The sequence below is a fragment of the Wasmannia auropunctata genome, unplaced genomic scaffold, assembly GCF_000956235.1.
Source record: "Wasmannia auropunctata unplaced genomic scaffold, wasmannia.A_1.0 LD336099.1, whole genome shotgun sequence".
NCBI classification, from domain to species: Eukaryota; Metazoa; Arthropoda; class Insecta; order Hymenoptera; family Formicidae; genus Wasmannia; species Wasmannia auropunctata.
Genome location: NW_012026791.1, coordinates 1,515,137 through 1,527,579, shown reverse-complemented (window position 1 = coordinate 1,527,579; position 12,443 = coordinate 1,515,137). Strand labels below are relative to the sequence as shown.

Genomic DNA, 12,443 nt, shown 5'->3' with positions numbered 1-12,443 from the left:
GCTCTTCCGATCTCAATCACAGTTGAATGTAAGAAAAATATTCGACTATGATTGGTCAATTCTTAGTATGATATGAGTAGTGACTAACGGCTTATTGTAGAAAGTCCCTTAAACAGAAAAGCTCAAATTTCATATGGGAAGTGACGTTCGAAGAGGAGATAGGGTCGGTGAGCAGGGAGTTAAGGTCTGGAACAGTCCAATTTGTCGTTCTCCGGCAGCCACGTTCGTTCGTGCGTTCACGCCAGCTTAATTTTTTCCGTCAGTATCTCCTGCGACACAGCCGCAATCGTCGCAAAACGCGTGCCTGTTTGCGCCACTTTCCAGCAAGGACTAATTCACACGTGCCGCACTCGAAGACAATCCCGTTAGCTTTCTATTGTAGAACAATGTCAATACGCTGGTTGACGATTTTCGTGCTGTTGGCGGGTTTCGTTCTTAGAGAGAGCGATGGATTACCGGTGAGTATAATGGCGGCGTCTACAATGAAATTTAAGACTTAAGAAAATTGATCATTTATAGTCGACTATTCTTCTCACATGAAAAGAATAATTATTTGTGATTGGTTAATTTTCTTAAATCTTAAGTCTCTTTGTAGACGCCGCTTAACGCCGATGCGGAAGGCAAGCAAGGGACAGATGCTGGTACGAGAGATGCTAATCGTCCAAACATGGGATCTGATTTGTTACCTGAATTCGACAATTCTGATGCACCGAAAGTATCTCAGAAAATTCCGATCCTCTTGAGTCATCGAGAAGCAAAAAGCATTCGGCATAAGGAAAACGACGGGATGTCTTTTGGGAGAAGAGGAACGGATGATTTGATTGCTGCTTTATCGAAGATTGCTAAAGTATCATTTGAAGAGGATCCCGCTTCAATCGGACGAAGTTTAATGGGAAACGTTGCACGAAATAAACCCGCGAATTTACGAAACGGATTTTCTGCAAAGGATAGTGGAGCACCAACACCTCATCTCGATACACAGCTATCTTCGAAACTCTCTTCCAGCGGCATTTCCGACAATTCATCAAACAACGGTGGAGAAAATTTTAACTGTCGAGCTATACGAGACGTTTATGTGCCTGATATAAAGGAGAACGTTCCTGCGTATGCATGCACATCTGGAGGAAAAACGTTTATACTCTCGAGTAAGAGATTTTTCCAAGATCGTAGGAGTAGCTTGCGCGTCAACATCGACGACGATACGCTTCGTAAATTAAACAACTCTGCCATCGTTCTCACAAATAGTCGATTCAACATTATTCCTGCTATTTTAATTTTAAAACCCGACCATGAGACTTACGATATACATAATCAACAAAGATTCATTTTGCGCGAGCAACAAACTGTCGACGATAAAAATAATTAAGTGAGCGCGTATCTTACACGATTAAAAACTAGCGATATAATTAATAATTATTAATTAAAATAAGATATTTAGGGAATATTGTAACGAAATTATATAAATTTTGTGTGTAAAATTCAATTATAATACAGTACTTTCTTAACATTTGTTTGATTTTAGTTAATGTTATTTTCGATATTATTTATATATATCTATGTACTATTTAATTATTATTCACATAAATAATTGATGAAGAATAATATAACAAGAAAATGCACACACACACACACACATAAATATAAATTTTTATTCACTTTTGTGAATAATTTTTGCGACAGTGATTTTATTAGAAACATTCTAAAATAACTTTACACAATAATTTTATCGTTAACATATAATTTACAATGTTCGAACAAATTAACTTTACAAACTCATGAGCAGTAGCAGCCACTTATAAGACTGTAATGTCTATAGTATAGTGAAGTATTCTTTATGATATTATAAATAAATCTTATCACAAATGATACAAACTAAAATCATAGAAATGTTTCTCTTTCACGCAAATGGCTTATGCTTAGAGCTTATTGTTTTTATAATACCGGATGTCTATAATCAATCACACTTTTCAACTACAAATACATCATACAAGGTTTTCTCTTTCTGAATTTTATAATAGACTTAATTATACCATAAAATTACATCGCAAAATCATTTTTAGAAAAAATATGTTAATTACCTTTAATATCGAAAATTGTCAGCGAGACAAATGCAAAACCAATACTTTCTCTCTCTCATGAACATTTCCTCGAGAAATATTTTATCTCAGGATTTCTTTGAAAAATCTACGGTTGAAAAAAAATGTAAATAATTTGAAACATCCGGTATTATAACAACAAATAAATTATATAAGATTTTAGCGTAAAAAGCTTTGATTATTTAATCTGTTGCAACTTCGTCGGTAGATTGTATAAAGTCTTTCGTTTTATTTTTTTCATTGGTATCGTTTTCGTTCGGCAAATCGATGGGTGAGAGTTTATCTACATTCGACAAAAATGTTGTTGGACGTTGCACCTTAATAGGCGGTTCGTTATTATCAGCTTCAGTTGTAACGATGTTATGTTCATTCGAGAATTTCGAAAGATCCGTATCTTGAGGCGTTAGATCTAGTAGATTAAACTTTGTAATTGGTTCCTCTTTAACTTTTTTAACTTCAGATGTAGTCTCTTTATCATTTTCATTTTCGTTTGGCAAATCGATAGGCGATAATTTATGTACATTAGACCAAATTGTAGCTGGACGCTGTCCCTTAATTGGCGGTTCCTCTTTCTCCGCTGTAGCAATATTGTGATCCGAAAAATCGTTGATTTGTGGAACTTTCGGTAGGTCTGCCAAGTCGTCGTCGAGTGGAACTTGCACTTTTATCGGCGCGATAAAATTGTGAGTTTTATGACGACCGCGTGTATTCTCAGACGATTCAGGATGTCTGGGATTTGGAGCATAAAGTTCGTTGGGTTTGGTCTCTTCTTTTTCTACCTCGATCGCCAGTTTTTCCAGCTCTTCCTTTTCTTCGTCGGAGAGTGGATTGACCTGTCGAATATTTTATTAAATTTGCTATTTTATGATTATCTTATGATTTTTTTTGTTGAATACATCTCGTTTTCATCGGCATGCGACGGCGCATCTAGAGATCCTATTTGAATTACTTTATAGTTTATATATTGTAATTACTTTAAGTTAGAAAATAATCCAGATTATTTAGAAGAAATAAGAATTTATGTGTGTCATAATTTGTTAAATACAATAAAATTTTGTAACATGTATTAAAGTGGCATTATATTTTATATTTATATTAAAACTTATTTAAAGATTTGAATAAATGAAGCGCTCGATCCTGACAAGATTGCACCATTCTTGTCAAAGTCCATTTTTCATTTGTTGTGTTAAAAATAAAATGAAGATGTTTATTCATTTACACATAGCAGTACCGGCTTATAAAGCTCAATCATGCGTAGATAGGATCTTTAAATGCGTCGCTGCGTATTGATGAAGCGACAAACATTAGCTAATTCAAAGAGATTTTTCTTTAGATTATACGAACGTCAAACAAGATGGATGTGCAGAAATCGAAAATGCGTTATATTCAAATTAGTAATTCTTTTTCTTGGAAATGCTGTTTGCCGCGGATACAATTCACATGAAGCAATCTTTATTTTTAATGGTAAAAGTATTAGAGGATGATAAATGCTCGTTGAGTCATCGATGAGATTTTATCTAATGTACAAGAGCCACTCTTACGTATGTTATTCTAAAATTTCTAAGAAACACTAATACAAATTATTCGCTTTCCAAAGTTTCTTTGCAACTTCAGTTTGAAAATTGTTTATCTAAACATATGGATTTGATTAACTTGATGATTATAATTAATTACCGGCTATTTTAATATCTCTACCTTAAACGCGGGCCGTTTTCTAGAACTCTTTAGCCTAGATCTTCCTCGATAACGTCTACGTGGCCTGCTTTCGTTATCATCGGGTAATGTATAAATAGTTAGCAGCTTTGGTTTATTAGGATTCCCTGGATCGTTGGCAGCGGCGAACGAACGACTTTCTGCTGCTCGCACGTGCAACGGATAAGCATGTTCCCCCTTTGACTCTTCCAGAAAAGTGTCTATGTCGTCATCTTTGAAATTGTCAGACTCGTGAGCGAGCGTGTGGTCTATCTTCTGTAAACTCTGTCGTATGTTATGTGATTAACATACCTGCAAACTGTATCTCAATTCACACGGCATTTGCGATTTACACTAAAGACGAACCGACATCTTTCTCTCTCGTCGTTGTAATAGGCAGCGATTATTCCGGTATGTATTTTTCGCACTTAAAAGCGTAATTATATCAAAATATTGATACCTTAACCGAATTTGATGTCTCTCCGAAAGCTTCGGCCAACTCGGGATTTATTCCCTCCAACGGCTCGTCTCCGTATCTTATATAAACGGGAATGTATCCTGGGATACTGGGCAAATATTGTATGGGACTCGAATCTAGAAGAAGTCGTACACACGGGCTAGTTGAAATTACACGGTGAGAAACAGTGTATATGCTTAATACGGATGATTGCGCTGGAAATGCTCACTTGGCAAGGCGAGCTTATTGGCTATGATAGCAATGCGGATATTTAATCGCGTGCACAGGGATTAGCTAGGCTAAGCGCTCAGTTAAATCCCACCATCTGTGAATCGCAAATCATTTGACTAAATAGCACCTCTATTGTGAAACTATTGTATTTTTTTAATTTAAAACTTATAGAAAGAGAAATATGTATGCAACTTTGTTAACTCTCAGTCTGCTTTTGAATTTCTTGTGTGGTTGCATTTATTTTAATACAAAATTATCTAGACTTAATGAAAATATATTCTTTTTTATATCTTCCAAAATTTATTAAATTTTTTACTAATTTTAACGATTAATTACAGATTCTAATGATCTTAGAAACCACACTTATTTTTTGTAGTCTTTCATTAAATTAGAATTTTTTATCGCTATTTTCTCTAGCATTTTAATATTTATTTAAATTTATTTGAATGAATAAACCCAAATATTCAAACATATTTACATAAAATCCATTGGAAGAATTTGATAATTAAAGAATTTAAAATTTTATTGTTGCTTTGTTATATTTAATTTATTAAAATACTTCAATTTTTATTTGCATACGATTAAAAAATTGTGTACTTAGATTTAAAAGAGTCTCCTTTGACTTATTTTGTAATTGAAGAAAATGTGCATATAATTCGTGGGATGTTTTGCAAATTTGTCACGCTCTACAAATGTATTATTTACGACGTTTCTTAAAATCTTCACAGTAGGGCACTAGCTTTAATCCCGAATTGCGATCACTGCACAACACTGATCCTCCACAATGCGGTAGCATATTATATCACATATCAATCAATGTTCATCCGGGTGAAAATCTTGAATGTCGTTTTTTTTTTTTACTCACAGGCATAGCCAATGAGAGGTACCAGGAGTACCAGAAGGGAGATGGCCCTGGTACCACGCAACGTCCCGGCAGCCTGCATCTTTGAACGGTACTGGGCCCCCGGAGCACGGGGCTCTCTCCTTTATATGTACGGTCCCCTACCCTCTGGCTAGTGCTACGGAAAGGCCCCTCGGGGTTAGCATCAGGAACGTCGTTCCGTTAATATCGAAATAAAAAGTCGAGCTCTTCTTTATTTTCGGCAATCGAGCCAAACGAGCGCAACTTATCGCGATTCTCTCTCCCTTTACGCGCTGATAATGATAGGTTTCGCACGGCCGATCGCCACGTTTAACGCACAGCATATGAAGTTATTTCAAACGTTGTATGAGTAGATCTTATTCACTTCTATACATGCTTTTATTTAAATAATAATTCGACGTTTTGGATTAATAAAATGACATTTTTATTTAAGATTGAAAACGCGTGGATATTAAATTTTCTATGCGTCACATCTATATCGTACAATGGCGTAAATTACAATGCGGCCACTTTCATAATGCTTACATGCGCAAACCGCCCGAAATCTAGAGCCTTGAATTTTTTTTTGGTATTGTATAACCCGATCGTCAACGCATCTTAAAGATTGAAGGTCATGATCAATCGAGATACAATGAAATCCGATAAATCATTGATAAATATCTACATAACGAGTTTACTAGTAGAAGTATCTTGCGCGCGCTATTTCCGTCTTATACATTCTATATATTTAATTAATACACTACATGATTTAGCAATTTCGAAATCATCCGTAAGACACGTATAATTTTACATACCTTTTGAATATGCACGCAGAAAAGAAATTTTTATCACAAATGTCTATTATACGACGAATCTCTGACTTGTAAAAAATGACGGCGCGCGGACAGCATTGGACAGATGACAGATTTCCTTTTCTTCTCGCAATGATGAAGCAAGCGTTTTGATGGAATTGTCTTGCTGAGCGAGAGCGTCCTCAGAAATGCGACAACGGCAACGACGGACGGTAGACGACGTTAACCGAGGTGTTGCCATTAAATGCCGCGACGGTCCTTCCTCATCTCGGTTAGGAATTAGACTGTTAAAGCTCACATTAAACAAGCATTCCCCACTCGGCGAGTTACCGTTAACTGTATCGCCTTTTTCTCGCTAGAGCTTCATCTCCTGAAATCTCTTTTAAGTACGTTACGTACACCGATGCCGTAGGCGTAGCACAGTTTTTCTATTTCGTAATACGGCAATAGTATCTATTTTTCATGCTGCATCTTCGCCGCGGGTGATACGGTACTTTGACATTTAGATGTTCACCGTTTTATTCTCCGTTACTGAAACATTTTTTTTCCTATTCTTCGTTAGAATGAGAAACATTATTCTGCAAGCGTGTGCATTAATTTGTATTTCACACCTGCCTTGATATATGCACGCATATCGTCTATCGATTTTATCTCCTGAGATTATTTAATTAAGCCGCGAACGCAAATAAACAGGCACGCGTTCCGCGCAATATTCGGATGTAAATTGTACCTTGATAAGGCGCTTCCTACGCGTGAAAAAAAAAACATCTCCTCTATAACAGATGACTAAGCTAAGTAAATGGTAATTCTTAATTTTATAGCCGCAGATTCGTAGATCTGTCTGTGTCTTGTTCGCGGGACTCAAACGGGAATGTAATCGTTCCCGTGCGTTATCGTGAAGAACATAATTCAGATAATAGCGCCGGTACGCGGTGGAATTAATATGAAATACGATCCGCTATTTATATTACTATACAAGTTAAGAATCTTAACCGCATATTTCCTCCGCAGCGTAATCCCGGCGCGAAGTAAAGATATCTAATCGCGCAGCTTCTTATTTCTGTGTGCTACAAAAAAGTATTTTAAATATTAAAAAAAAATTTTTAAACATTTCTCGCGATTAATTCAATGAGAGAAAGTTATATAGAAGTGAATAAATTTCGCAAATGAATTAAAACAAATATTCTCGGAATATTTCTTTTGAATCAAAAATCTGCGGATACCGCAGCAAATATATCACTGTTATTAATCTAGAAAATTTTTGTTATAATAAAATAATTCTTTGAATATGTTTCTCACAATAATAAAGTAATTTCCTACAGGCAATTATATTCTATATCGGAAGATGATAGACTTTTATTTCTCTCTTTTTCTCTCTTTTAATACCATCTTATCGCGATATGTATGGACCTTGAGAGTATTGATGTATCTTGGGGGAAAGGTCAGGATCACTATTCGACCCTCAGTCTTACGTGTTCGCCGCATTCAATGCGTCTCTCTTTCGTAGAGGTGATGACAGGTGCGCGAGTCGGCTATCATCTTCGCTTGCTCGCGTGACAGCATCCAAGGGAGATTTAAAATTACGTCACTTTCCATTTTACGCCATTTCTAGTGGTCTGCCTTGATAGGCTGCGAAACGAGTCGCCTCGAGTAACAAGTTGTACCCGCTCTTCCACTAGATCGAATTGATCGATGTAAGCATTCAGTGGTGCATCAGTCGCACCATTCGTATAAATTAATTCGCGAATATAGAAGTTCCTGTCTCACTGAAAGGTTGTCTGACACAGTATTAAAAATTTTATCTAAACATATTACGATACAAAAAAATATATATTTTCTTTGTTTATCGTATGATATCATGATAATTAATGTAATAAAAAGTATAAGTGGGAAAGGCAATAAAGAAAGATAATAAGGAAAAAATATGAAGAAACTGTATATTAACAAAGTTTAGTGACATGGTTTACACTGTATAGTATAATTTCTTAGAAGTTTGAGAATATAATATTACAAAACAAAGTTAGTTTTATTTAATTTATTTTAAAAGTTTTCAAAGCATGCTATATAACACAATGAGAGAAAATGAAACTGTGTCACTTTTCATTTTGCGCTGTAATAATCGCTCAATCATAGTATATCACAGTTGATCACTGCCCCTTTTCCGCTTGATCGAATCGAGCAAGGGAAGGTAACCAACGAATATAGACAAGTAGATGTGCACATGTAGCTATCATCAGATACGTGCGTGCGTAATTTCTAATAAAACAGCATACAGGGTCGCGATATTATACATATTCGATTCTGCATTTTGGAATTTTGATGTACAATTCTCAATTGCGCTGCAGCTTTACACAGTATTATAATAGATACAATTTATCAAGAAAAGAAATTGACATTCTAGAGATTAGTATATTATTTAGCCGTGACTGATATACAATTACATAATTATTAATAAATTGCTGATAAAAAAAAGCGCCTAATACACATGCAATACAGTTCAAATTTGTTGAATTGTACAGATGCATTGCAATCGAAACGCACAATTGCGATCAGCAGGTATAATGACTTCTAGCAGCATGAATATGTAACAAGCGATCGAAAATATTGATGCTGCAATCTGCGATGGAGAAGCGCATTAATGGTCAGACGCATGTCAACATTAAAATGCAATCGAGATTAATTCGTGGCGCGTTGTCGTGGCGACTCGCGAATAATTATAACTAGTCTTCAGTCGCGCCTGTGCTCGCCCCCGATCCTCATGCGGCTCATGTCGTGTTATGTCGAACGTGGCGCGACTAGATCAATTGCAATTGCCAAGCTAGCAGGATGGCTCTATTGTAATCTAGGCCGTTTGGGATTATCGACGAAGGTCGCCGGTATTTCTATATCTTCTGCCGTGCTTGTATCGCGTTTTTTTATGGGATTCGACACGTCTGATTACGCTCCTGCTGCGAGCTTCGCTCTTTCGCTTTCCCCAAACGCGTTTCAAAAGTCGCGACGACCCCAATCCTTCTCGATAATATCGATAAAGTAGCACGCGAATACGCGGTTATTGCATGCCAATCGGTTAGCACGGAATTCCCGTTTAGACACGGAATCGCCGCCTAATAAAAGATGTTACGCGGCCGTCGAGTCGCGTGAAAAAAAAAAAAAATAAAGTGACGCGACGCGAAACGAGCGAAAAAGGAAAACGCTCGACGTCACGTCGTGTGTGCGTTGTACAACCGCGAGCTTTCCTTATGCAAATTCCCGCAGTCGCGTGCAACCGGTTTTCCCTTTACGACCCTCTGCAGTCGTCTCCCGGAGGATTAAATTAAAGTCGTGTGCTCTAATCGCCGGCGATCTTAAGCCACGCGGCGTTGAGCCATGGAAAACGATGTGCGGACTCCGCGCCGCGAAGTGATAATATTTCATCCCGTCCAGTTGCTATCTTATCGTTATTATGATTATTGCCGATGCTAGACGGATGCTAACAGGTGATCGCGCTCGAGGGTCCGTGACTGCCACGAGTGCTCTCGTTAGTGAAGTGTATGCCGTTTGACATACACTCCTATCTCATGTTATAGACGTGCCTCGCGAGTCGCAATAAAATAAAACTACATTCGAATAAAACCCCGTGCTATTAATACTCAGCCACTATAATTAGATTTAGGACAGATAATAATTATTTATTTCCAATCTGATTCTAATAAATAAACATGGATGTAATTTATATTATTATAATTAATTAGAAGCACATTATACATTTTTATCTCTCATCGTGTCTATAATAAGTATAATAAATATGAAAAATAGCTATACGTAAAAAAATTATAAGGATATAAATTTTGTTTAAACGGTAAAAAAATAAATGCTTCATTAGGTGATGAAATAAAAATCTATTTTTTTTTTGTAAGAGATATTTGTATACACTTTGGGCTATGGACATTTTTAAATATGACCGAGATGGGCCCATAAAAGTTAGACAGGACATTACATACAGTGAGGATCCGACGAAGCGTCGGTCGAGCATAATTCAACGCACGAGCGCAAAGGTTAATAGCGATTACACGATACCTCTTATTTCGTACAAGTGAGATTAGACGACTTACTCTCGCACCTGCGGCGGATGTATCTCTAGGGAGATGCGCGCCCATTCACCTTATACCCGGCGTAATTTACGGTAACGTCATTAATTTAACCGATAGCGCTGATACATGCCAAACATAAAAAGTAGACAAAAAAGTGAAATAATGAAGTAGCAGGATTAGGTCGCGTGCTACAACAGACATTGATTAATGTTTTAAACGGTCGGGCGTGTTTGCTCGCCAATTCTATTGAAAGGGATAAAAACACACTGAAATAATTGTCTTGTCGGCAAATATCTCATTTGCAATATCTTTGTGAAATATTTGCGTGCGAAGTCAATAAAAGTCGCCGGATAGTAACTCAATTCGCGGAAACGTTACTTTACGATTATTGTATCACATCCTTTAACGCGACAGTTCGATTACAATCTCAATGATCTACGACCTTTTGATTTCCTGTCCGTTTAATACCCTGCCGTACGTTGACATGATACGATGTAGAAACCGTTAATTAGTTTCAGTCGCACGAATCCGGTTTTAGCTAGAATAGCTTCCTTATCAATCTCGTGGGATTAGCTGGTATATTGACTTATAGGCAGAGGCTATCATTAACCTGTCATTTTCACGATCATTCTTAATGATAATAATTTAATGATTCCTTGACGTTTTAATATAACGGATATAAATAGTCGGAAGGCGCGCTCGCGTAACTTTTTAGTAAACATTTCTAGAAAAAAAAATCCGTATATTCAAATATAAAATTTGTAGTGTATGATCACTAAATGAATATAAAATGCGATGTGTTTGCTAGCGTCGATGAACGATAAAGAAAACAATGAAGAGTATAGAAAATTATGATGTACTAAACATTTTTATTTAATTTTATTGTTTCATGAACAAGACAAGACATAAATCGCTAATGTTACACGTCAGAAAGATAACTACGTGCCTTATAGCCAAGATCCTCGTCTACCATTATTCAAACGCAACAGCCAAAGTACACTTCGAGATATTTAATAATAAGATGTGCATCGAAAGTGGCGCGCAACATACGAATTTCTGGCACTTTCGGAGCGCGCCCCGAGGCGAAGTCGAGGGAGGCCACCGAACGTACAATTACTTCACTCCGCTGAGTGAGTTTTTACGATCTGTCCCTGGTTCGCCCAGTTTTTCACTGGGCAGTAGAGCGACTCGTGGTCGCGGCGCGGCGTCCACGGAGTTCGCCGGCCGACGACGGTCAACGACCAGAAAATACGCGCAATTGCAGAAGAAGAGTCCTTGCCTATGATGGCGCGATCGATCGGAGTCAATGGGTATTTGACGACCCGCAGACCCACATTTTCTCCAGGCCGTTGCGTGCGTCTCGCTCTCACAAAACCATCTGTAGTTATTACTGTCCAGAATTTCCAAGGAAATGTCAGATTTTCGAATTCGCAAGATCTTAAAACAAAAAATTCCGCTTTCTATTTCATTCAGATTCGATTTGTTTCCTACAGACCTAATTAAACGAATTGTTGGATTTTTCTATTATACCAAGTATAATAGAAAATATTAATTATAAAATTACAAAATTTTAAAATAATCGATTTTAAACATTTAATAGTATAATTTTTATCTATTTATTCTTATATCTTATTTTTTGCTCTCTATTAAATTCTTCTTACTATCTTCTGATCTTAATTTTAATAATAGCAGCTTCGAAGAAGTCTTGAAAAATGACACGTGATATTGATCGTAAGTGAGATGTAGATACCTATAAAGGAAGTCCTAAAGAAGATTTAAGACGTAACTCGTAATTGTTCTAGTTACGACCGTGAAATTAACAAGAAAAAACTAGTTGCTGGCGCATATAGTAAATGACCAGCGAATAGACCACTTTAGTCGGCACGAAGCGAATTACATTCCTTATATATATTTGCTCTCCTTGCGCTTTAGACGCGGTGTTCTTATTTTCAGCAGTTAATCATGCCGATAAGGTTGCCGAAGGGATCGTCGGCTTGGAAGAGCGCAAGAGCGCGAACGCCCGGCTGCATCGCGAGATGAATAACGCTGGGCTGTCCGATGGGTGCCCGCTTCCGATCCGTGCAACGCTTCGATCCGGCATTGCGTTTCGGCGAGTAATTCGTTCCACGCCGGGTACTCTCTTTCTCTTTGTCCGGAAAGAACGAAGAAAGGAATCGGGAGAGAGAGAGAGAGAGAGAGAGAGAGAGAGAGAGAGAGAGAGAG

At 37.2% G+C, this 12,443-nt stretch overlaps 2 protein-coding genes across 3 annotated transcripts; one reads left to right on the top strand and one right to left on the bottom strand.

Moving 5' to 3' along the window:
* Nucleotides 1-90: 90 nt before the first annotated feature.
* On the top strand, nucleotides 91-1,593 carry LOC105462449. Of its 2 annotated transcripts, none has more exons than XM_011709051.1 (2): nucleotides 91-458; nucleotides 596-1,593. In XM_011709051.1, the coding sequence occupies exons 1-2, from the start codon at nucleotides 387-389 to the stop codon at nucleotides 1,364-1,366; spliced, it is 843 nt and encodes a 280-aa protein (XP_011707353.1). In that variant the 5' UTR covers nucleotides 91-386; the 3' UTR covers nucleotides 1,367-1,593. The 2 variants fall into 2 exon arrangements, with proteins under 2 accessions (XP_011707353.1, XP_011707354.1); XM_011709052.1 differs by having other exon boundaries at nucleotides 433-458; nucleotides 585-1,593.
* A 660-nt stretch (nucleotides 1,594-2,253) lies between these two features.
* On the bottom strand, nucleotides 2,254-5,461 carry LOC105462450. The gene is made up of 4 exons (XM_011709053.1): nucleotides 5,342-5,461; nucleotides 4,249-4,382; nucleotides 3,792-4,073; nucleotides 2,254-2,929 (listed from the first exon to the last, which is right to left on the bottom strand). The coding sequence occupies exons 1-4, from the start codon at nucleotides 5,418-5,420 to the stop codon at nucleotides 2,279-2,281; spliced, it is 1,146 nt and encodes a 381-aa protein (XP_011707355.1). The 5' UTR covers nucleotides 5,421-5,461; the 3' UTR covers nucleotides 2,254-2,278.
* Between the last annotated feature and the right edge of the window lie 6,982 nt (nucleotides 5,462-12,443).

Bases quoted from the DNA above. Each gene is read 5' to 3' on its own strand.
- LOC105462449 (XM_011709051.1), top strand. From the start codon at position 387: ATGTCAATACGCTGGTTGACGATTTTCGTGCTGTTGGCGGGTTTCGTT. The intron at 459-595 runs GTGAGTATAATG...GTCTCTTTGTAG, and splicing joins GAGAGAGCGATGGATTACCG to ACGCCGCTTAACGCCGATGC.
- LOC105462450 (XM_011709053.1), bottom strand. From the start codon at position 5,420: ATGCAGGCTGCCGGGACGTTGCGTGGTACCAGGGCCATCTCCCTTCTG. The intron at 4,383-5,341 runs GTGAGTAAAAAA...GACTTCTTCTAG, and splicing joins ACCTCTCATTGGCTATGCCT to ATTCGAGTCCCATACAATAT. The intron at 4,074-4,248 runs GTATCAATATTT...AACATACGACAG, and splicing joins AGACATCAAATTCGGTTAAG to AGTTTACAGAAGATAGACCA.